The 26,162-nt window shown below is 32.0% G+C and overlaps 2 protein-coding genes across 3 annotated transcripts; both read right to left on the bottom strand.

Moving 5' to 3' along the window:
* Positions 1 to 264: 264 nt before the first annotated feature.
* Positions 265 to 5,111, bottom strand: LOC123889412 (polygalacturonate 4-alpha-galacturonosyltransferase-like). Of its 2 annotated transcripts, none has more exons than XM_045938752.1 (10): positions 4,607 to 5,111; positions 3,804 to 3,838; positions 3,641 to 3,700; positions 3,418 to 3,540; positions 3,247 to 3,310; positions 3,123 to 3,169; positions 2,491 to 2,825; positions 2,057 to 2,414; positions 1,242 to 1,823; positions 265 to 915 (listed from the first exon to the last, which is right to left on the bottom strand). In XM_045938752.1, exons 1-10 carry the CDS (start codon positions 4,713 to 4,715, stop codon positions 631 to 633), a joined length of 1,998 nt encoding a protein of 665 aa, XP_045794708.1. In that variant the 5' UTR covers positions 4,716 to 5,111; the 3' UTR covers positions 265 to 630. The 2 variants fall into 2 exon arrangements, with proteins under 2 accessions (XP_045794708.1, XP_045794709.1); XM_045938753.1 differs by having other exon boundaries at positions 2,491 to 2,822; positions 4,607 to 4,915.
* Positions 5,112 to 10,076: 4,965 nt separating this feature from the next.
* Positions 10,077 to 16,375, bottom strand: LOC123889994 (agamous-like MADS-box protein MADS3). The gene is made up of 8 exons (XM_045939532.1): positions 16,188 to 16,375; positions 12,069 to 12,147; positions 11,863 to 11,924; positions 11,415 to 11,514; positions 11,275 to 11,316; positions 10,970 to 11,011; positions 10,708 to 10,856; positions 10,077 to 10,164 (listed from the first exon to the last, which is right to left on the bottom strand). Exons 1-8 carry the CDS (start codon positions 16,373 to 16,375, stop codon positions 10,077 to 10,079), a joined length of 750 nt encoding a protein of 249 aa, XP_045795488.1.
* Between the last annotated feature and the right edge of the window lie 9,787 nt (positions 16,376 to 26,162).

Here is a 26,162-nt window from a genome sequence, read left to right as displayed (position 1 = left end):
TTGTACTAAAAATGCACTACATTCATGTTTCATCATTGTTCTACCTTGTTTTATTGCCTTCTATTGAGTTTTTTTTTATTACTTCAATTGTTTTACATTGTAGTATATTCCTCTAATTTATTGTTGAGTTGATGCATACCCGTTTTGTTTTCCTTATGTAATCATAAGAACCTTTCCTAGCTATGATTAATATGTAAGATTTGAAAATTCAATACAATATGGAAACATGCAAATAATTTCAAAACCATACATGAAAGCTACATCTGAAAGAATACATAAAATTATAATTCATTTTCTAGTTCATTCTTGGCATCAAAGTGTACAATGAAGTATCTTTATAGTAAACAAGGTATACTATTTATTGTACCTTGTTTCAAATTAGTGAGAATGGTGTAAATAAATTAAATGAATGAAAAGCAAAAATCAATGACCTGCGGCGTGGGAAAGAGATGACGAAGTAGGGGCAGATAGAACACAAACATTGACTCTATCACTTGGACAATTTAATCATACTCTAACAAGGCACTTCACTTGAAATTGCCAAATTAAAAAAGAGAGAGAAGGTTGGGGGTATATTCTGTAGGAAAAAGTGTGTTCTTTGTGTTCTTTGTTTGTACTTGGGACTCGGTGTTATGAAGACCATTCACTTAACTTACAGTTCCTAAGATAAGGATGGTTATACTTGACATATTTGCTCCAGTAAGGGCGATACTTTGTCATGGCTATCTCTAACCATGGTTTCATATTACCATTGTAGTGTACAACTGCTGCATTCTCAATCTCGGTACGATCTATACTTGGACTGTAACCCAAACCAAGTACATGCCATGATTTATTCAGGGGATGTGTTAATCCATAGAATGTCATTAGCCCTGGAGGTAATGTCCCTAATTTCCACAGTACCCTGTCTTCGTTCTGAAATCAAACAAGAAAAAAATGGTCAGTGAAAGATATTAATTTGTTTTTGTCTATTTATGTGAAGATGGACGGAGCATGATTCTCTACAGTTAGGACGGGCACACAGTCATGAATGAAATCAAGGAATCTAGATTGTTGGATGAGGATCAGGCGGCACACATTCGGACTTCTTCAAATTAGTTTTAAAATACAATTTGGAATACGAGTCATCTGATTCCTAGCGGCCGTGATTCTTGGCTGCATGCATGACTATGTGACTGCAGAGAATCCAATTCCGAGAATAGACACATGATGTAAACCGAATGTTATGTTCAATTGCTCACCAAATTCTGCCACCTGTGATATATGCCAGTAATGTCCTTCTTTTTCCAGACCTTCAAATCAAATATGTTCATTCCATATGCCCAACCACATGCATTGGGATCAAAGTTTTTTGCAATATGTGGATTTGAAAAGTTAAGATACTTGTCAAATCGGTGAAAGCTCTCACCACATGTTTCAACTGCACCGTTTACTTTTCCATGAAGATCCACAGCCCATAATCCAGTCAAATCCTTCTGGACAACGATGTCATCATCAAGGAAAAGAATCTTATCCAATTTTGGATAGACTTGTGGAAGATAGAACCTCAGGTGGTTGAGCATTGAAAGATATTTTGGATTTCTGTACTTGAGATTAGAGGCACCAGTGGTGGATGGGTGACCTGCCTTGAAATAATACTCTTTCATTGTCGCAGATTCAAGTTGTCTCAGGACTGGGCAGTAGGATGAGTTCAACCACTTAAATTCATCAACATTTTCAACATTGATTGTAGCTTTTCCAGGAGGATTCAGTAAAAACCACATGTTCATGGCTCCAAAATTTAGTTTATCAGTAACAAGGTGAAACACATGCTTTGAGGGATCCTGCAATGTCAAAGACAAGACAACGACATAAGATAATGAAGGGTTGGAGTTTTTTATGTTTTTAGGTGAAGATGAAGGGTTGGATTTAATAATACTATTTATCAATAATAGATGCACAATTGCAAGCAAAATATGTGTATCCAAGCTCAAATTTTTCATCATCGGTAAAAAGGAATGTGCTTGAAAAACATACACAAGCACATATGTATGATAAAAGATTCTTAGCCCTTTACCTTTGCATTTAAAACAGTTGAATTGACAACAACAGATGCAGCCAAAACATTGTCTGAGAATAGGGCGTAATGATAAAGACTGGGATTAACCAAATTCTCAGTCTTAGGGAACTTTCTCTTTTCAGGTGGAAGGAGGTAGTAATCTATGGTAAGGCGCATCGATAAGCAGTGAATTCCATTTGGTATGGTCTTGGCAGCCAACTGACTAAGGAATGTGCTTTGTTTCTTCAAGCCTCTAACCTGCTCATCAGCAGTTTGTAGCATTGCCCTCAATTTCCCAGTAACCAACTTGCAGTCATACAATTGATCTTTTACCTTAGAAAGAACTTGCCCCATAGCTTTGATTTTTTCATGTTCACTAAAGATAATTAATTAGGTCAGTCAATAAAACCCAAATGCGGATATTTATACACACTACAGAAAATTGATCATACCTGTGGTGTAGGTCAGCATCAGTAGTTGCCTCACCTAAAGCACGCTGACTCTCTTTAAGTCGTGTTTGCAGTTCTTGGTACAAATCAAGCTTGTTCTTCATCTTTGCAATACTTAAGTATACCCTAGCCATAATAATCTGATCTCGCATCAACCGAACAGTAGAATCAGCATTCTCATTTTCATTTTCTTTCCTCCAAATGTTGTATTTACCTAGAACTGCTGAATCAACGGATTTTGAACGTTCAATAGCTAAATCTTCAAGTTTCACAATAACTTCGTCATCCTGTTTTACCAACTCAGCAGCACGCTTTGCCATCCTTTTCTCTATTAACTGCTGCAGAAGATATTTGCAAAGAAAAAAAAAAGTTTATTTCAAGAATATTTTCGTTGTTCTCTAAATAAAGTATCAAAATGATATTCTGGCTTTTTCGTTGTTCTCTATAAATCATGCTTGGAGTATGATTATATGATTATCTATATATGTGGTTTAGGCTTTTTTCAGTAAACTATCAAAATGACCAAGTTAAAAGGTGGGGAGATTACTCTGTATTACACACATAATTTTGTTAGTGGTATCCAAAAAACTACGCAAGTAAAAAAAAATTAAAAAATCCAAAAGTATGATGCTCACCCTTCTGGCTAGCTTTACAGGACTATCAGTCCACTGAGGAAGACCAACTGCAGTAATTAAAAAAAAATGAGAAAGTAAAATAAAATAAAACATGGGCATATTAACTGATAGTAAGTGATACAACCTGAAGATTTTCCTTCCTTCTCCTTTTGTTTTTCTTGTCTAAGATGCGTTTCTGGTTGGTTTAGCTTAATATGAAAAATAACAAAAGGGATTAACATTTAGTAGCAATAAGACAAGAATGCATTTTTCAGGAAATCAAAGTTTCAAGCAGAAGCACATCATTAATCCTAACTTGATATGTAGCGTTTGAAGTCTTTAACCCAACAACTCTCCATGAGGCAGAAAGATTATTTCTGAAATTTTCTAGACTCAAAGGCCCCATATCATTTGTGCTTGACATAATCATATCAAGAACCTAAAATATAACATTCATTAGAAGGCACGGAAGAAAGAGAACTCTTGCATGAAAATATTACGAGATACAAAAGAAGAGTAATGTCAGCTTGTGTGCTTGCCTCTTTTGGAAAAAGAGATTTAAGGTCATGAAGGGCCTTCTGTTCTCTCCATTTGGAACCCTGCAACAGCCACCAGTATAGGGTAAAAAAAATGTCTCAAAGCTTTATGCATTATAGTTCTAGAAGTAACAAATGAACCTGAAAAACGTATAAAACGGGATACCTGTTGGAATGTAACATCTGAAATATCATTGCGATCTGCATAATGTATTCGAAGTAATTACTATAACATAACTCGTATATGTGAACATAAGAGAAATCCAGAGGGATGTCAATCGTATTATTACAATGTTAAAATAGTATTTCTTCCTCCTCAAATCAAGAACATCAAACTAAATCTTAATTTTCATAATTCAAAAGTCCCTAACAACAAAAAAATGAGGATTTGCAAACAAACAAAGCCATATATGTGGTTCCTTAAACAGGATATGGTGAATAATTTCTAGAGCATCCATATAATAGAATAATTAGATGTTCGAAACACAATATTGATTCAGTTAAAAGCACCAATTAGATATACACCAAGGATCGGAAGCACAAGCAGGAAACAGCAACAGGGGCGTAAGCATAAGCAAAGTGAGAAACATTTCATGAAAAACATTATTCATGATATGTAAGTATCAAAGGTTACGACTTATCATATCAACCATAGCATCAATCGCTATTGTCCGTTCCCATTTAATACAATGCAGAATCTCTAATTGTTAACACTATCATATCATCACAGTGCACATCTCTCTCACTCTCTCTTTGCTAATCTCACCGAGCCCTAGGGTATCAAAGCAGAAAAAGCCAATTGCACTACTTAACACTTGTACCATAAGAAACATAGATCTAGTAACCCCCCAAAAAAAAACAGTTACAAACAATTAATCAATAGTCATTTGTCAATTAAAATCAAGGATCTGCATAAAAAACAATAAAATTGAATGAAACCAATGAGTGATAGAGAGAGAGAGAGGGTACCGGAAGAAGTGTTGAGGGCGAAGAAGAAAAAGAGGGGTGCGAGAAGAAAGAGAAGAACGAAAGCGAGAAGAGGAAAAGGAGATCCCTTGCTTCTGTTGTTAAGCGGCATTGTGGGTTGATCAGATAGAAAGAGGCATTGAGATCTGAATGGAATGGGATTCAAAAGAAACAAAATTATTGTGTGATGTGAGGGTTTATGCGTAATGTTAGTACAAATTCGAATCCACCATAGACACACAAAGAAAGAAAGAAAGAAAGAAACAAAGAAAGACTGTGTGAATCTAAATTGTAGTAAGAGATCTGGTTTTGCCAGCTATTGATTCTTGGGCGCATCCGCTGCCTAAGTAGCGGACACCCGTCAAAATATTTTACCTTTATAATGTCTGTTATTTAAGTAGTGAAAGTTTTTTTGTTTGAAGAAACTAAATTAGCTCATTCAAATTGGCATCAGAGAGAATCGAACCTCAGATCTCAAGAGGAGCATACTCTCAGGTCCCAAGTCAATACCAATACACCAATCCAAGTGGGTTTTAAGTAGCAGAAGTTATTTTTTAAAATTTCTAATTTTTATAACGTCCGCAATCTAAATAGCAGAAAAGTAAAATTAAAGAACCGTATGATGCGCGAATAACCAGCGGATAGCAAAAATAATTCTATGTTTTGTTTAAGATGTGAATGTGATGTTGTAATTTTTGTTTGTGTTTGGGTGGGTGTGAGTGGGTGGGTCACTTTCTTTTTACTTAAAAAATAAATACTTTTCCAAAAAATAAATAAATAATTTATTTTCCTTCTTCACTTGCTCTAGTAGCTGTCATCTTCCTGTTCTATTTCCTATTGGCTACTATTAGTGCTAATTAGTTTTCATACACGTTTGTTTATAAAAAGGAATATGATTTTTTGGAATACAAAATCATACACCTATTACATATATTAGGTCTATTTACAAATAATACAAATCTGTTTTAATTTATTTAGGAATTTGAGTTCAATCGTTAACTTGAGCATGCAACGGTGTTAAGAGTATTATCTTTTTTTATAATTATTATTTTTTAAAATAAGTTTAATATTCTTTAGGAAAATACTTTTCATTTTAATGATGGGTTAACGAAAACTAAGAATATCACTATAACCCACCCATATTTTCAGTCAAACATTAATATTATTTATTTTTATTTTTTTAAAAAAGAAAAAACTGTCATTTTAAGCCTGTGTCGTAAATCTCGTGAAATTGCATTGCTGTATTCTTTCATATAGAAGTTTATTTTTGCAGGGCCCTTCCCTCTTTTTGTAACAACAAAAAAAGAAATTTAATTTTGCAAGACAAAAAATAGTTGTGCGGTTAACCACTTTACTACTTTATTAACCATTTTTTAACATATATCATAAAATGGGAAGAGAAAAGAGAGTGAACAATTCTTGAAACAATATTTGCTTTAAAATAAAACAAAATCCAAGTTATAAACAACAAAAAATAAAAACTGCATCACATCTCCGCACCTAGCGCAACATGTCATGCGCCTAGCGCATGTTAGACCATATACAATGGGAGTTGAAAGTTGGTGTTGAAAGGATGTTGAAAGTTGAAAACCATTGGAGGGGGGTGTTGAAAGATGATGTGGAGGAAAGAATTGTTGAAAGGATTCAACATAGTTGAATGTGGAGAGAGAAATTTGATTCTGACACGTGTGCCGTTTTGATTGGTTGGTTGGATTTTTATCACATTAATACTTTGAACTCAATTATTTCATTGCAGATTAATTTTTAATTTTTTAATTTTTTTACCAAAATTCATGATTCTTTTTTGTCTATAAATAGAGACTTGGTTCATTTGATTTGGACACAGAAAAAAAACCAAGTTTTTCACTATCTTAATCTTATTATTATCTTTCTATTAGTGTTTATTTTGAAATTTTAGTCTTTTTTTAGTGAAATGGATCACAATAATCATTTCAAATTATTTGTATTGTACTAATTACCTTGCTTGTATGTTGCATTACATTTTAATTTATTCGTATCGTACTAATTACCTTGCTTGTGTGTTGCATTGCTCGTATTAAAAAAACTAAAAATTAAATTGTTAAGTGTTTATTATTTTAATTTAATTTTAATTGATAATTGATAATTGTAATTTTATGTAATAATAAAAACAAAAATTTAAATTTAAATAAGAATAGAAAATAAAAAGTGGTGGGGTAGAGTGTTGAATGAAAAACTATTGGAGAAGGTAAAAGCTGAATGAGTGTTGAATGATTAGGTGGAAGAAAGAGAAAATGATGTGGAGTGTTGGGAGTTGAAAAAGTGGGTGTTGAGTGTTTAAACCATTGTAGATGGTCTTACAGAACCAAAACATGAAGCTGATGCGCGCTTTGCGCCTAGTACAGGGACAATATCAAAGACCTGTTTCTGAACCTGAGATTTGAAGGCATACTCAACTAGAGCTGTCAAAACGGGCGGCCCGACCAATTTTAGGCCGGCCCGGTCGGGCTTCGGGCTTCGTCGGGCCGGGCTAAAAAGCCCGGATCAAAAACGGGCTACCAAAATTAGTGCCCGAGCCCGGCCCAGTACGAGTAGTCGGGCTTTCGGGCCGGCCCGGTTTATTTTTTTTTAATTTTTTTACTTCTAGTGCTCAAACTCAACCATATAAATAGCATTAATCATTCTCGCGCGTCCTATTTTTTACTCATCCGCTATATATATATATATATAATAATTCACGCGTGCCGTATTTTTACTCATCCGCTATCTACGAGTTTCTCGTGCGCCCTATTATTACTCATCCACTACCTACGATCTTCTCGCGCGTCATATTTTTACTCATCCGCTACCTACAACTTTCTCGCGTGCCCTATTTTTACTCATCCGCTACGTACGAGTTTCTCGCGCGCCCTATTTTTATTCGTCCACTACGTACGAGTTTCTCGCGCGCCCTATTTTTACTCATCCACTACCTACGAGTTTCTCGCGCCCTATTTTTACGCATCCGCTACTTACGAGTTTCTCGTGCGTCATATTTTTACTCATCCGCTACCTACGACTTTCTCGCGCGCCCTATTTTTACTCATCCGCTACGTACGAGTTTTTCGCGCACCCTATTTTTATTCATCCACTACGTACGAGTTTCTCGTATGTCATATTTTTACTCATCCGCTACCTACGAGTTTCTTGGGTGCCATATTTTTACTCATCTGCTACTTAAGTAGCGGACGATGTTTTATAATTTATATTACAAACTAATTTAAAATCATCCAAAACAAATTATTTATATTTATATTTTATTTTATTTTTTTAATTTTAATTTTTTCGGGCTTGCGGGCCGCCCGCGGCCCATTCGGGCTAGCCCATATTTTAATCGGGCTTTGTCGGGTCGGGCTAAAAAGCCCGGAAATAATTCGGGCTAGGATTTTCAAAGCCCGAGCCCGGGAAAAAATCGGGCTTGGCGGGCCGGCCCATTCGGGCTAGCCCATTTTGACAGCTCTATACTCAACAACACTAAATAATTTTTTTTCGGGGTGTAAGTGCTAAATAACTTGGCTAAGTTAACAAATTAAAATAAAATTGACAATGTCTTTTTTTTTTTTGTGTGCTAACGCACCGGTTCCTAGAAGAAGGGGACCTAGTATTTAGGAATTTGAATGTGAGATAAGTAATACCTAATTAAGAAATTGTTCCACTCAAAAATTAAAATCGAGTTCCCCGTATGATCCGTTCTTTAGTAAAATTTATTAACCACTTAAGAATGACGTGGTTAACAATGTCAATTTTTTGTTTGCTCATAAATTTTTATTTACCTTCATTATGCATTAAAATCTGTCACATCATTTAATTATATAGTATTAAAAACAATAGGCTTAAATGCAGTTTTGCCCCCCCTGTTTTGATTAAATCGGAATTTTACCCCCCCTGTTTTAAAACGCGGACTTTTACCCCCCATATTTTATAATTTGTTGGATTTTGCCCCCCCTAAAATTCTGCTTTCGAGTCACAACTTTAAAGCTTCGCACACAACTCAATTTTGATCAATAATTTACCAAAGGGATACCGAAATGACCGTAATCGAGTTATCTTTCCACATAATCAAACCCCACTGAATTTGGAGTTACAAAGAGAGATTAATTACCGTTTTAGTGAAGGTATGTCCCCCAAAATTCTGCAAAAAATTTGCTTTCGAGTCATAACTTCAAAGCTTCGCATACAACTCAATTTGGATCCATAATTCACCAAACGGCTACCGAAATGACCGTAATCGAGTTATATTTCCACATAATCAAACCCCACTGAATTTGGAGTTACAAAGAGAGATTAATTACCGTTTTAGTGAAGGTATGTCCCTAAAATTCTGCAAAAAATCTGCTTTCGAGTCACAACTTCAAAGCTTCCCATACAACTCAATTTGGATCCATAATTCACCAAATGGCTACCGAAATGACCGTAATCGAGTTAGCTTTCCACAGAATCAAACCCCACTAAATTTGGAGTTACAGAGAGAGATTAATTACCGTTTTAGTGAAGGTCTGTCCAATTACTAATTCAGCAGAAATCTACTTGTGATCTTCAAATTCAACATCGTCTACCGAACACATCGTAACTCCAAATTCGACGAAATTGAAATGCCAACAAGGGTAATTTCGTTAGATTTCCATACATGTAAATAGTATTAAAAAATGAGCTACAGGGTGAGAGGAATGACGAGAATACCAGTAGTAGTTTCATACGATAATTAATTTGAACAGACCTTCACTAAAACAGTAATTAATCTCTCTCTGTAACTCCAAATTTAGTGGAGTTTGATTCTGTGGAAAACTAACTCGATTACGGTCGTTTCGGTACCAGTTTGGTGAATTATTGATCCAAATTGAGTTCTGTGCGTAGCTTTGAACTTGAGGCTCAGAAAGCAGATTTTGTGCAAAATTTTGGTGGGGGGGCAAAATCCAACAAATTATAAAATAGGGGGGGTAAAATTCCGCATTTTAAAATAGGGGGGTAAAATTCCGCATTTTTCAAAATAGGGGGGGTAAAACTGCATTTAAGCCAAAACAATAATATTATGAGAACACATTTTTATAGAGAAAAATACAACACCGTATATCTTACATGTGTGGGAGTCTGGGAGAGTTTTAAAACAGATGTATTATGGAATAGTGATAGTATTTTTATCTATAAAAATCTGTTTAAATAACATATCTCTCTATTAGTCTTAAAAAAAAAACATATCTCTATTAAAAAAGCATCCAACACATTAATACATGGTTAATTCAAACATTAGTTAATTGCTTGAAAGAGTAAAATAAAGGACCATAACTCCATATATCATATATGTATCCCATTACAGACAATATGCATCTGCAAACTTCCAACAAATGTCATTAAGATACATTTCGTTAATAGCATAAGGAGAAAAAATAATTAACCGGAATCTAAAAAGTATATAGTCAATAATAAGGTAATAAACCTATGTACTCAATTAAGTCAATCAAAGCATCCATCCTTGGATAAAGCTAGTCTCACCAACCATGTTCTTTGGAGCACTGGATTGTTCAGCTTGAACATAGTTTTGGTACCTGCAAGAAATAAATAACTACGTTAATGTTTTGAACCATATAAATTATTATCTTCGTCGCAATTTGATTGACACAATTAATTCTTTCACGCATGCTGATGCATAACTTTGACGATTAGTATTTTTAATTGTATAATAATAAAAATTTGATATTTTGAAAATACTAATCGAGACGAATCAAACAACATCTTATATCCTAATATTTATTTTTGTTTATTAGTAGAAAAATAAAGTCAAAGCAACATGTATGTATGAATAGTGCACAACAGTCAATTGTGTCAATCAAATTGAGACGGAGGGAGTATTAGAGATCACTTAGAGATTCGCCGAATCCTTTTTGGTGTCTCTGTCCTCTTCAACAAATGGTCAGCTGTTGTAGTATTAATCTACAAGACAGACTTTTGACTCTGACTGTAGAGCTCAGAGACACTCAAGAGAATCCGAGTAGTTCGATATTAGTATACATGTTAACATTTTTGAATTATGTGATTAAAATTTTGAGGTAATAATAAAATAACATATAAAAGAAGGAAATTTGGAATACCCTATTTGCAAGAAAGGTTCAGGTTGGCAATCCATGGTATTGGTTTCAGAAGGCTGAAAAGGAAAGTTGCCTCCTCCAGCAACAGATGCAGAATTAGTAGTGTTCCACATGCTTTCATATGCTTTCAGATTAAATCCATCTGATTCAAGCTGAAAATGTGGTTTCATCAAATTAGTAAATTCAAAATTTGGCAGTTATTGAGAAAAACAAATCTAAACTAGTACAAGATGTTCTAGGCATTTTTGTTGCCATAATGTAATACCTTGAATCGAAGTTGCTTATTTATTTCTCCAAGGTGAAGTTCCTGCAATGGCGATCAATGGTTAAACATAGGATCGAGAAGTTTTACTTGAACATCACAAATATGGTATCGCACGTGGAGACTATAAAAAAACACATACACAACCAGATAAATTATAGAGCTAGGCAAAATGCCCAGGTTTGTTGGGACTTGGCTCTGCCCATGATTATGTGTTGTTAAACAACATTTATGTTTTCAAAATCTCATTTTAAACCTTAGTACAAAAAGAAATGTATATGAAAAAAAATTGAGGTAACATTTCTTACCTTTTTCCTAAGCTCTTCCATTTGTTCAATCATAATTTGTGTCTGCAAGCAAATGAAATAAAAGGTGATACATAATATGTGTGTTTTTTAGATATTAGAGGGTAGAAAAATACAGAGGAGTTATGATAATTTTAAGGTACCTTCCTCTGCCTAGCTTGTGCTAAAGCTCCTTCAAGTTGCTTCTCAAGATTTTGTAACTCTTTTATGTTCAATGGTCCAAGATCTTCCCCTAGCAATTGCCTAAAATAATTAACATGACAATTAGGGCCGACCCAATATAACTAGAGGCCTAAAGTAATTTCTATTGTGAGGCCTTATATAACGAAAAAAATTACACACGACTTTTATGAAAATAAATACAAAAAGTTTAAATATTACTAATGTCAAGGGTTGAACTTATGTCTAAGAGGATTTGAGGCATTTACCTTAACCAATTCAACTAAAGAAAAATTTGAAATTTAATGATTGTATTATATTTTTTTAGCTCAAAACTTTGGAGCCTAAAGCCTTTGTTTGAGTTACTTGACCAAAATCGTTATTTAGAAAACAATAAGAGTGTGAAGGAGGAGCACACTTAAAAGTTAAAACCTTTGAGACTTTTGAAGTGACTCATACTTTGCCTTTAGCTTTGACATCTCTTGGTACCAGTTCTGTTTGACAAAATAGAAATTCATGAAATCAATTATTTAATAACAAAGATCCAAATTATAATTGATCACTGCTTTATATAATAAGAATGAAGACAAATTTTTGTATGCTTGCATATAATTAATTTAGCAAATGTACACACATACCTGAGTTTCATGTTCATTATCATTATCATTTTGAGAAGTATAAGAGCATCTCTGATATCGTTCCAGGGTTTTGCCAATGCTACAAATTGAAACAAACTCATCATTACGATCTCAAAGATACCACTTTGTTTGAACCAGTGCCACAAATGTACACATATTTTTTCACTCTAGGTCATTAATTTTATATTGAACTGTCTAGATTAAAAAATGTACTTTTTTTTTTGTTAAAATACATCAACAATTAAATAGAGCCTTTGGAAATGAGTTCTTAGAGAGGCTACCCCAGTCAAGGATCAAATCAGAAGGAAGTTATGCAACCATTATCAACTTTTTAGTCACCTCATCTAAAAAACAATGTGAAGTAGCATTTTCAGGATCACCTAGTAAGGACACGTTCCTCCTGAGATTTCCAAGCACCCCTCCAAGATGAGGGGAGGGATATAAAGAGTCATATCTCACTAAAATTATATCTCTCCAGAGACCCAGTCCTCCAGAAACTAGTCTCGATATGGAAATGGTTAATTACTAGGTAAAAACCATGTCTCCCCCATTTCCTTTTACGAGTGAGTTATCCATCCTACTTTATGCTAGAACCAGTAGAGTTTGTTTGGGTATTGTGTCTCTTCCTAACATGCAATATATTCTTCTTCTCGTGATAGTGCCTTTGAGAGGTTCTAGTTTGTTGGTGATGTAGTTTCTTGTTTCCTTGTAATTTCATTTTATTTTCTTGTCTTAGATATTATTGTGTTATAGTGAAATGTACTTCTTATTCTGCTTCTTGATTTACTGAACTTTTCTTATACCACTTCTTATACCATTTATAAAAAATAACAATTAAATTGAAATCAAGCGTTACTGCAATCTTCTTCGTTGCTGGGACGGGTTCAAACTGGACTGAAGGGTGGAGGAATATGTAAGACTCCGATCTTACTGGGAATTCATAATTGTTACCGTAGAAAATTTGAATACCTAATTTTCTTTTATGTTTAGAGAGATATATCAAATCGTTTGTTTGTTTTTTTTTTTTGTCATGGAATCGTTTGTTTGTTAGATATATGCATGATACGATAATATTAGTGGTTTTATGCTCCCGTTTGGTTCTATTATTATTTTTAATTTATAAAATATCTTTTTTAATTTATTTTGAAGAATTATTAAGAATAAATTAAAATAACATATATGGTGTCATTTATAGAATCACAATAAACTCAAAAACTATTTAAAATAACATTTATTGTTCATATTTATGAATTATTAATATTTACATAATTATTATGTATTTAGTTAAAATATTCACAATAAACTCAAAAACTATTTAAAAGTCATTTATAGAATCACAAAATAGCTAGTTAATTTTATTTCAATCTATCCTTAATTTTTCTTCAATTTTGTTTAAGAAAATATAAACCGTCCCATAGGTTTTCTTCATAAAAAGTATTTTTATGATTTTATTTAAAAATGTTAAAAAAAGACTGAACCTGAACCGTCCCATAGTAATTCGAACATGCCGCAATAATGAACGAGGGGTCTTATCTTAAACTAAGGCACATATAACAAAAAAAAAAAGATTGTGTCTGTAATCACTTAGCCAACTAGTAAAAATGTAAAAAATTATTAGATCAGACATCGTGAGCGAAGTTCGAATTTCGATTCCTTTACTTATTAGTATATGTGAGTTTTTTTCTCTTATGTAACCAAAAAAGTATATGTGAGTTTTTAATGACTTTTTCATTTCGTCTATTTACCAATTTTTTTTTATGATAATGACTTTAATTTGTAAAGAAAAAAAAGAAAGAACTTCAAGGATTCATTTATAATATTGATTTGTATTGGTATTTTGCAGCCTTTAGTTTTTTCAACAACACACAAAAAAAATGAAAATGTGACGATAAAGTCTCAGGATATGGTACAAGTGGTTAGTGTGCAATATCAATGTTTGTTGTAAGTTTTAAGGTATTTATTCAATTTCTACTCATAGATAAAATATGTTTTTGTTCTTCTTCTTCTTCTTTTCCTGAGTAAAACACGTTATTTCTGACTTCATGAAAAGGAAAAAACATATTTACCTCAATGAGTTGTTACAATGCTGACCGAAGATAAGAAGGAAAAAGAAAACACTTTCTTCATTTTTTTGGTAAATAAAATTATAGAAATACTTTCTCACATCCAAAATAAGAAATGAGAGGCATATAATATTATAGAACATTGTACTATATATGTAGGAGGGTGGGGTTCGAATCCGGTCATCTCACTTATCTACTTTAAGGGTGAAATTTTTATTGACTATATGTTATTTTACTTAATCATATGTATATTTATAGAACTAACTAATCATACACGTATATTAATTGTATGAGTAAAAAAATAATGATATGTATATCATAATTAAACTCGTACAAAACATTTAAAAGGCTATAAATTTTTCTCAAAAAAAGAAAAATATCATGTTGAACTTGAACCTAACCTCTCTGCATTTGGATGGTTTGAAACATGTGTTCACATGTAAATTAGCAAACACATGCTAAATCACACCCTGGACGTAATTAATAATATGTCAAGGAAAGTGTGGGAGAGAGGGATATGGTTGATTGATAATAAAATTATAATGTGACCATTTTAGCAAATCCAATTCATGTATGTGACCAAGGACCATAGTTTACTACTTTATTAAGTTTTCAAATAACAACATAATCCTAAAATGGATTAGAAAATCACAACACTCACACACAGTACTCCTAATGTTATTTTAATTTTGTACATATAACATAACATATACTGTACTTAATATATAACAAGACTCAGATATTTTATCAATGATAATATATAACTCTTAAAAAGGATGAACATATTCATGTTTATTAATTTTAAGCAATTTTTTGTTTATAAACCTTCTCAATCTATTAAGTACAAAACTTAATCCAAAAGAAAAAAGTTACAACAAGGAGGGAGAGAAAGAAAGAGAGAGAGAGTAAAAATGAAAACCCAAAAGACCTAATGAACAACCGAGTGTAGTGCTTGTGCTTCACTGTTTCATTCATTATCATTGGGAATAAATAGTAAATAAACGGTATAAAATGAATGTTGTATTAAATTACATATTTTTAATAAAATTAATTGTATCTCTGTAAAAAAAATAAATTGTATTAAACTTGTTATTCTTTGGAGTTTGGAAAAGTGATCAAACCAATTAAACATTGATAAAAAGAAAAAAAAAACATTGTTTGTTAATCATTCCAAATAAAAAAAAGTAAAAAAAAATAAAACACTTTGATTGTTAATTCCCCTACCCCAAATGGAGATGGCAATTATTTTTAGGACACACATAAAGGACCCTCACACGAAGATATGAGAAGAAACCATAAAAAAAAAAAAAAAAATCAAAGTTTTAAAGGACTAAATAAAGGGGTCAAGAATTCCATAGATACGGACTTGGATTGGGTGCGGTCGGCACCGACATGAAGTGCTAAATCTCAAGTTTTATATAATTAATCATTTCCATTCTCCATTTAGAGAGTAAAGTGAAAGAAACCCTAGATCTTGCACAATGGTACAAGAAAGTGAACATCCTAGTACTTTACCTTACATGTGAGAACAGGGAAAATAGATTGTACTGTTCCATCAAGAAGGGAACAAAGCTGAAACCTTTATCTTAGAATACACATATACATAGAGAGTTTGTGGGGTAATATATGATATATCATGTTTCTCTTCTCTGATCTCTGATTTCTGAAACCTTCTTCCATCAGTGTGAAACCCCCCCCAAAATACAGGAAATATAATATAAAATAAAATAAAAAGAATGGAAAATTTTTGGGGGGTGTGAAAAGTAAAATCTTAAAGACAACAAATGCAGAAACCAGTAACCATTTTGGTGTAAGAAACTGAATCATTGTAAAAAGTGTATTTCAGAGAGAAGAGAAGAAGAAGGTAAAAGTATCAGAAAATCAAAAGATCTATCTACTGTATAAAGTTTTTAGTTTCTATTGGGATTTGCACCCCCCCTAAAATATTAAAAAAAATAAATATGAACAGAAGCTTCTACAAGTACTACTGCAAGAAAATTAATTAAAAGTTGAGATTTTTATTTTATATGAAAGAGAGAGAGAAAAGGGTACCTACCCAGAAGTTGAGCTTCCAAATTCAGAGAGTTTGCCACGGCTTGAGAAAATGATTAGGGCAATTTCAGCATCACATAGAACTGAGAGTTCATAAGCTTTTTTCAATAAGCCATTTCTTCTTTTTGAGAAAGTAACTTGCCGGTTGATTTTGTTTTCTATCCTCTTCAGCTCAACTCTCCCTCTACCCATTCTTATTTCTGATTACTCTCTCTTTTTCTTTTGAGTTTGTGTCTACAAAAATGAATAACTCAACAAGTTTATAGTATTTATAATATTTGAATTGAAATTTAATGTAATATATATTTTTATTTTTTTTTTACTTATGTATTGTAATTTACTGTTATGATGTATGTTGGGATTCACTCTCATTTAAATCAAATTACAGCAGTATCATAAAACTTTGACGGAATTACGGTGAGTTATCATAATTTTGTAAAAGACTACGGACCGTAGTTTTTTGAAAATTATAACGATTTGGTTTTGCAATGAATGAACTCACAATGATTTTGATAAATTCATTGTGATACTAAATATAGGCTATATAATGCACTTCACAAATTAAAATTAAAAGTGTGTTCGGTGTATAATATTGGTTACATTTAACTATTATTCTATTATTTTTTTTCAAGATTATTATTGGTACACCAATATGTCAATGTTGATGCTTTCATAAAAGTTCTAAAATATATCTTTTAACAAAATTGTAGTAATTGTTTAATTTCATTGATTTCGGCGTCAATTCAAACATGCATTGAATATTTCCTTCCTACCAGTTAATTACTAGTACATTAGTTTTCTTTTAAAATCTAGTTCACGACGATTCACATTTTGTACCCAAAAAAAAAAATCTAGTTCACGACGACAATGTTTTTTACATTTATGATTATGTGCAGTATCAAAAATTGCAATATGAGTAGTTTCAAAAAAAAAAGAAAAAAAATTGCAATATGAGTGTGTAACCGGGTAATTTTTGTGTGGACAAAACACAAAATAAAATAGACATTATTTAATTATTCTAAAATTTTGTACTCAATTATTTTTGTACACTTTTTCCTTTTTAAGTACATATGCACGTCCAAATTTGTGTCTACACAATTATTGGTGCCACCAATATTCTTGCAAGTAAACATTTTCAAAACCTTGAGTACATTAAGGTTTAAGTGGTCAAATTTTGTACTATAATGAAAAAAAAGTAAAGTAGCTAGAGAAAGAGATAAATGGTTTGTCTCCTAAAAGTGGAAGTTAGAGCTCTTATATTTTTTTGGTCAAGTGTTGAAGTAAGAGTTTAATCATATAGAAATAGACAATGAAACACGTAGTAAGGGGTATATTTGATCTTCTTTAACAAAAAAATGGAAACCCATTTATTCTTATTTTAATTTCATTCTCTTTTTCAATTTTAATTTTGGTATGTATTGTTGGCCCCTACTCTTTTTATTTTTTCACCTTCTTACTTACTACAATGTTGAGGAAAGAGAAGTTTCACTTTTCATGTGGAAGGGGTCTACACACTCACTCTATACCATAGGGCAATATATAGGAGTATTTTAGGAAATTCACATACAAGTAGCTGCTGAAATGGTTTAGCCCAAAATTGATGAGTGCAGACCATTATGAAATTGAAAGCTTTGCAGTTTGACCATGAAGTTGGAGAGAATCACTGGGATTTGATCATCATTGTTTTCAGGACCATAAAGTGAAGTTTGTTGAAATCAAGGGTTAATTTTTTTTTTTTTATCTTTGTAGTTAGAATTATGTGATTTGCTAGCAAGGAAAAATAGCACTTAATTTCACTCTATGTTTAAATCTGGATATTCGTCGTTTGTATGAGTTTTAGTAATATTTATCATTTTGTTTATAGATAAAAAAAATATTCTGAAATTTGTTTGGATGGAAAAATGACATACTAGCATATGTACCAATCAATTAAAATTGATGAAAACTCTAATAACGATTGAGTGTCTTCTATGTTTTTATTAGACATGATGATTGATGTTGATTCAATTAAAAAAAATGGTATTGAATATTGAATAATAAATAAAAAAATTTAAGATAAAAAATGTGCAAATGGTAAATTACTGTCAGCACCTTAATTTAGACATATATGAAGAAAGTATATATCTAAATTCTTGTGATGACATAAAAATTACTCGATTTAAAAGTCAAAGGAGAAGTAGTAACCAAACACACAAGCCATATAAACTCTAATTCTACCGTACACATAATAAGTCTTTCAATTTTAGCAACAAAATGGTACAAGTACAACCCACAGCTGGCTTCAACATTTTTTCTATTTGGCTTTCATTAGATTAAACATTCTCTATAAAGTGACAACTTATTGGTCAAAGTAATAGAGTGTAGTGACAACTTTTTGATGTAGCATATGTATCCCCTCAGAGAGTAAGATGCAACTTTATATCTTAAAATATAAGCCAAAATTAATTAAATAAATATAAAAAATTCATTGGGTAAAATATGTATGTGTTGTATAAATATTACATGACATTATAAAGATCACTTGTTAGTAATATTGGTATCCAAAGTGTGGTATCACCATTGAAGATGCTCTAAGGGACTAACTCGAAACTTTTAAAATTTAAGAGTTCAAATTAAAATCGAAAATAAATATAAGGACTAAAATATGCTGTTAAGACTAAATAATAATATAATGAGAGTAAATCATTCTAATTTTAAGACCTGGAACTTCATAATTTCCTCATGTATTGTTGGAACCGGTAACAAAATGTTGTTCAAGAACCATATATATATATGATCATTCTTTAAACTTTTGCTTCTTAGATCTTGATGTTTTACTTAAGAATCTTGGTGTTGTTCATAGCTGGTGCTACGAAACGAAAAGTATCAAATACAAATAGTATAAATGTATTGTTAGAATACGGTCTTTTATATATGCAGTGGCGTCTCCGAGTTTTTGGAGGCCCTGTGCGAAATATGAAAGTGGACCTTAATAAAAAAAACGTAATTTTTTTTATAAAAAAACCATCATCGATTTAAATTGCAAATAACATAAAATTATAATCATTCTTGTAATTAACATAAAAAAGATTCATAGTCTAACAATAACAACAAAATACATTATAGTTACTTTGCTTATAAATAAAACATTCACCACTTTACAGAAACAAAAGAACATCCCTATCAGTAATTAACTTTGGGAGAAAAAAAATGATGAGAATTGAGAATTGGGAATTGAGAAACACAATTAAAATAGAAAAATTGAGTTTTACATTGCAAATTTTAGAAATCCTAACTTGTAAAATTTAGTTTTTACCTTTGTTTCAACTTTAATGAAGTTTTTGAGAATAGAAGGAAGGAGGTTAACTGACGTTAATGCCGCCGGTGATGGCGGCAGGTCGACGCCTGGTGGTGGTGAATTAATGGAGTTTTTGAGAAAGAATACGTAGAACGCAAAACGCAAAATAGGCTTCTCTTGTCTGCTATTTTTTTTCCTTAGGAAAACGGGCTGGGCTGGGCCTTACTGTCTTTACAACATTTTCTAACATAAATAATTAATTTTTACACCCCCTAACTTACTAATACTACTACCCTATAATTTTTTTTTTGTGGCCCTCATTTTTAAGAGACCTTGTGCCACGGCCCATGTCGCACATGGGCCTAGGCCGCCCCTGCATATATGTTTGACCATTTTATTTGAAGAAGCTTTGAGGATTGCCTATCCTATAGTAAAATTTCCAGTCATTAATTTTACATTTGGGGAAACTCTATTCAAATTCACACGTGTATATTTTTCTCCTACACATTCGTATGCCAGAACATCGGTTGACCTCAATGTAGATCTTTCCTTGAGTGGGTCAGTCAAACAGGCGCACATCTTTCTTTACAGATACTCTTGTGCGCTTAAAAACATAAAAATGACATTCAAGTCATCTATGCATTTGAAGCTTTAAAACTCTCGATAAAGAATTGCATGCTCTCAAAATCTATCCCGACATACTTTATATGACAATCAGGACACACTTCATCAATAGAAAATAAATTAACCATTAGATAATATTTAAGGAACAATAATTAAGATTATACATTTTTAAAAAAATAAAAATAATTATAGTGGTGTCTGACGTCAAATATTTGTAGTGCCTTGTTTGCAAATCAAAATTGCCATGAACAAAATAATAAATATAAATATTTACCACAAAGAGTGTTGGAATAGGAAGAGTTGAAAAAGAACACCAAGGGTAAACAGTCACGTGACATAAAGTCATAAATAATTTATTCAATTATTTTTCTCTAAAAAAGTGGGGTCCAAATTATGCTAAAACAGTGTCTAGTGTCTGCTTTTCTCTAGTGTCCAATTCTAGGCCATAGTGGGGGATGTTGGAGGTTACCAAATAGAGAAAGTTTTCATGAGTGTGTACAAGGTGCATTAATATCAATTTCCTTTTCTGGGTGTGGCCCTCACGGTATACAGTAACCAATAACCATCATCCAAGTTATGCCTTTCAAAGCCTATTTGCACATAATTCTTTAGATGATAGTGATATAATTTTTGTGAAAATTTTATTTAGATTTGTATTGGTATATGGTTGAGGTGAACAATTGTGACCCAAATAATGTTTGTTAAGCTTTTTTTTTATATAGTATTGAATTAAACATAATTTGTATATTTATTAAAATTGTCCACGTCATCAGTATACCGGTACATGTTCAAATAAGATGTTTTCATTTAAAAATAATAATTTATTGCTAATTTATTGCATATTTTATCCAATTTAATTTTCTTTTATAATGTTTAATTTAGTTTTTTTTTCTTCTAAATTTAGCAATCGTAGTAGTTGTGAAAAATATATATGTGTAGAAATCATGGGACATGGGGTAAGAAAGAAGCATGAGTATCCTATCACATCACCATCATTGAGCGTTGAGCTTTAAAAGATACTCTCATGACACTGCATATATATCATGTGCAACATTATTAAATACCCCTGTCATTTTATTTTTCACTTGCATTTGTAATTTTGGATACTTCTTTTTTGTGGTTTGGATTGGGGGATTATTTTTAGTTGGAGGAGTGTTTGCTTTTGTTATTATAGAAAAGAGATGATAGCTGTTGAGATCAAATGGTTGGTGAGATGAATTGGTCTCTATGTCTATATATGCCACCTTTATTCAAACTAGTGCAATGCTATTGTACGGGTCGTAACGTTATACTAATATTTTTTTAAGTTGTACTTTGCTAATTAAAATAAAAAAAATAAAATATTGCACTAAGGCAGTCATTTGAAAAAAAGAAGAAGACTTTCATTAATATTTAATGATTTATTTTGTATATATAATAGCAATTTTGAGATTTTTATAAGTTATAATTTATCTCGTATGCAATAACATATTTTTTACAAATGTATATATTTTGTAATTATAAATAAAAAATTTCGTATTTGAATCCGTATCATATTTTGTCCCGCGTATGATTTAATTAGTATATATGATAATTATTTTGAATTTTTGTATCGGTTATAATTTGTCTCGTATCTGATAGCATATTTTATTCAGTTTTTTATTTTTATTTTTTTTGGTACAACAGTGTTTAATTTATTTAGTACATTATAATTATTTAAGTATAGATTAATGTAAATTTTGATATTAAAGTTAGCCCATATATGGTTGTTAAAATTTATGTCAGTTATAACTTATCCCGTGTAAAATAGTTTTTTTGAAGAAAAAATAATTAGTTAAAATTTGTCTCATATATGATAATTTTTTTGAAATATTTATCGGTCACAGTGATAGTTTAAACATTATATGATAGTTAAAATTTATGTAAGTTATGACCTATATACATATAATTCATGAAATTTGTTATTCAAATTTCAAGTTGTTCTAATTTGGTGGGAAAATAAAGAGTTGAATATGAGTATGACACATTGAGTAAGTGTATGACAAAGTTGAAAAGATGACAATGACATGTGACAATTACATTTAATATTTGACATAACAAATGACTTGGTTGACTTGGTTTAAAAAACAACCAGATTAGTTTCCATATAACCATGGCTTGCCAAAAAACAACTTTTTCTCTCACAAGTTTACAAAATGGCTTGGTTGGCTCACAATATAGCTCGGTTTGCAGCAATATTAGTTTAGTTATACAAATTTTGGACATCAAATACTCTTACTTTAGACACATGGCAGCATTTGAAGCAAAGTTATTTGTGAGTTTTCCGGAACAATCAACTTTCTTATATAGATTAGATGATTAGTTTGATTAGTAAAAGATAATTACTCACATGACAATATATGATAAACATTTTAAGGTATATATATATATCGAACAAATTTTGTCTTCAACTTTTAGTGCACAATTACAACTTTTTATTTAAAGAGGAATCGATTTGTTGGATGCTATCTAAGGGTCTTTGAATTCCTTCCGGGTCTTTATTGCTCAATATTCTTAGGTTTGGAAAAACCTATATGCAAAATAAAATAAAAATTATACTCCATAGAAAATAAAAATTAAATAAAGACCAAACTTAAAATCCTCATTTTATAGTGACCAAAACATATTTAACTCAACAAATTAAATTTTCGATTAATTTGTAAAATTTTATAATTAAACTAATAATAATCTTAGTTTATACATAGGTTTATTAAAACGTGGGAGAGAGTTATAAAGGACCACCAGTATGCTGAGCAAGTAGTTGAAGTCGATCACTGCATTAAGATCTTAAAATCAAAGTCACTCTAAAATGGAATATTATATAGAAAAAAAAAATGAAGCTAGAGAATTGCGTAGATATAGTGGTGAACTATTCTTCTAGCAACACTTCCTCAAACTATCTATAATATAATTTTTGTTATTGATTTCTTTGGCTCGCTACTGCTCTTTGGCTCCATGAAGCATGGCATGGTGTCATACCCTAATTTTGTCCTACCTTTTTTTTTAAAAAATAAATTAATTTCTATTATTATTGTTGTTATTATTTAAAAAAATAAAATCAAAAAAATCAAAACAACAACAGCACAACACGTGCTGCTGCATCCCATCCCCTTTCCTTTTTCAATTTCTTTATTATTATTATTATATTATATTATATTAGTATTATAAAAAAAGAAAAAAAAGAAAAGCAACAACAGCAACACAGTGCTGCGCCTCCCTCCCCTGGCTTTCTGGATTTTTGTTTTCAACTTTTTCCATTTTTAGCTTTGGTCTTCACCAACAATGTAAGCAAGCAAAAGTTCATGTCATTTCATTCTCCTTTGATCTTTGCTAATCCAATTTTTCTGCCAAAACATCAACAAATCCAATTAACCAATTAACCCAATGGTTACAAGAATTGATCAATACTCTCTATAAATTGAGAGCAGAGTTCAGAGCAAAGGGGAGGAAGAACGGAGAAGGAAAAAACCAAAAAAAACTCCTCTTTTCATCACTTTTTCCAAAATCCGAAATTGACTAAAACACCTTCCAAATTTCAATCTTCTTCACCCAAAAGCCTCTAAACACTTCCAGTAGCTTGAAACAACAATAAAAACGAAGGAAAACCGTCAAGAGGAGCATACACAAGATTCAAAATAGCCAAGAAAGGAGTAGGTGTTAACCCACCTAAGAAAGCCTCAAAACAAGTAGGTTTCTAAACGTTTTTTACTCATGAACACCTACTGAAGCTTTTCCAACCCTTAATTTTGTTTAATTCGTTCAAATGTGAATTTTAAAGTTTTTTTGGGTTTAAAGTTTCGAACTTTTTTTGAGATAAAAACACCTTTTAAAAAATCTAAGTTTATATTCATGATCTACGCATGATTTCGAGCGAAATGGTATATAAACTTTTGATTTTTGGTCAAGAATTGATGATGTTGTGTTTGGCCGTGAGCTTCACTTGAAGCTTTCATGGCTTCTTGTTGTTGATTCTTCAACGTGAAGAAGGTGAAGGAGGTTGAAGACGATGACGTGTCCGCGCGTCATTGGCTCCCTCCCAAGTTTAAAACATGTCTGTTGGATCTGGTGAAAGGCTGAGATCTGTTTGATTATTTTAAAATCTAAGCCATCTGATGAATCAGAAAGCCCAGATCTGTGAAGCCTATCCCGCACCCTGATCCTGATGACACGCTGAATCATTTTTGTTCTGCTTGTTTTTTTGGACGAACTGGGCTGGGCTTGGTGTTGCAGCTTTGCTATTGCCTCACCCCCAGACCCCAGTTTACACCCCCAGCGGCGGTTTATTTATTTTTTAGTGCTTATTCATATAAGTGCTTATTCAAATAAGAGCTTGTTGTCTATACTTTGTTAGCTTGATTTGTTTCTTCTTCGTCTTGCTTAAATTTATTCAATACTTAATCACTAAATAGAATGAAAAAGGAATGGACTGACGTATGACTTTCTCTACCCGAATGGTTTCGAGGCCCTGACGTATGACTCGTGTCTCGGACCATTCTCATTCTCAAACCTTAAAACACGTAAAAAACATCTCTTAATCTTTTCTTTTGATTTCTTTAAATCAAACTAAAATGACTTAAGATTAAAAGGATAAAAAAGGAAGGGACTGACGTATGACTTTCTCTACCCGGATGGCTTCGAGGCCCTGACGTATGACTCGTGTCTCGGACCATCCTCACTCTCAAACATTTTCACAAAAACTCATAAAATCAACTCAACACACTCAAACCTTTTCCACTGCCCTCGCGCGCAGTAAAAGTAAAACTCTTTTCACAAAACGGGTGACATTTTTGTCCTTTCTCCGTAACACAAACAACACTTAAGTCTCCACCGTGCGAGCATACAAGCAGCGTTTAAATACAAGAATGCGACATTCTTCGTAATACAAACCACGCTTAAGCCTCCGAAGTGCGAGCATACAAGCAGCGTTTAAATACGAGGATGCGACTTAGACGTCATGCGTCTAAAAGCAACCAACCCATAAACATTTTTTACCATGAACTACGAAACCCTGATTTTCCCACTGCACCTGGGAATACGTAGGAGCAGGATTCAACATCTTGTTGGGCACAATAATAAAAAACAAAACCTTTTTCCCCGCATATATAATAACATAAATAATAATAAAAACAAACTTTTTCTATTGATGAAGCAAGAAACGAGTAATCAAGCAAACATTAAAAAACACGTTAAAGCAAACAAACATTTCCCTCTAAAAGGTTCCCGTTGAGTACAACGGATGTGAGGGGTGCTAATACCTTCCCCTCGCATAACCAACTCCCGAACCCATTTCTCACTCCTCAAGGTTTTCTCGATATTTTCCTTTCCCTTCTTTGGGATAAATAAAATTCGATGGCGACTCTGTTTCTTTTCGAGTGTTCACACTCGAGGATATTTTTCGCGCCGCGACACATGGGTACTCCATTGAGAGAGTGCCTTTAACGGGTATTGGTACACGTACAGTACTCCTATGGTACGCACCCAAACCGTATCATTTTTTAAAAAATAATATTTATACAGGGTACCCATGGTGTACGCCAAACACAAAAAAGTGTTTTTTTTCTTCGATTTTTAATTGAGAAAGAGTAAGACTTCTAATGAAGGAGCGACAAAAATGCAGGATATTAGTGGAGATGAATGTAATCTATTTAATAGAGCTAGTATTCTTGAAGTTGTTAATTTTTCTCTCAATGAACATGAACTAATGACGACTCTTTTTGAACAAATTGCTTTTAAGTTAGAATTTAAATGATTTGAATTACTTTTAAAGCGTGATTTTTTTTTATGTTTAATTATTTATTTTAACAATGAATTTTTTTTATATAATTACATCTAGACTTGGAGGCTTTTCAACTTTCATTGAACTTCTATACTATATGTTATCTATATTAGTATAAGAAAATAGTTAAATATTTTTCTAGTCCCTATAAAATAGGGATTTTTTAAATTTAGTCTTTAATTTTTATAGTAGTTTTAATCCTTACATAAAAAAATTCCCCATAATTCTTAGTACCTGCAAAAATAAAATTTGTTTAATTAACTTTAAACTCTTAAATTTATGAA

Source organism: Trifolium pratense, linkage group LG6 (genome assembly GCF_020283565.1).
Source record: "Trifolium pratense cultivar HEN17-A07 linkage group LG6, ARS_RC_1.1, whole genome shotgun sequence".
NCBI lineage: Eukaryota > Viridiplantae > Streptophyta > Magnoliopsida > Fabales > Fabaceae > Trifolium > Trifolium pratense.
Note: the sequence above shows the minus strand (reverse complement) of the source record. Positions and strands in the feature narration are given on the sequence as shown.

Bases quoted from the DNA above. Each gene is read 5' to 3' on its own strand.
- LOC123889994 (XM_045939532.1), bottom strand. From the start codon at position 16,375: ATGGGTAGAGGGAGAGTTGAGCTGAAGAGGATAGAAAACAAAATCAAC. The intron at 11,515-11,862 runs GTTTTAACTTTT...TAATTATTTTAG, and splicing joins TCACTTCAAAAGTCTCAAAG to GCAATTGCTAGGGGAAGATC. The intron at 10,857-10,969 runs GTATTACATTAT...CCACATTTTCAG, and splicing joins ATAAGCAACTTCGATTCAAG to CTTGAATCAGATGGATTTAA.
- LOC123889412 (XM_045938752.1), bottom strand. From the start codon at position 4,715: ATGCCGCTTAACAACAGAAGCAAGGGATCTCCTTTTCCTCTTCTCGCT. The intron at 3,541-3,640 runs GCAAGCACACAA...GTTATATTTTAG, and splicing joins AATCTCTTTTTCCAAAAGAG to GTTCTTGATATGATTATGTC. The intron at 3,311-3,417 runs GTTAGGATTAAT...TTTCATATTAAG, and splicing joins CTTCAAACGCTACATATCAA to CTAAACCAACCAGAAACGCA.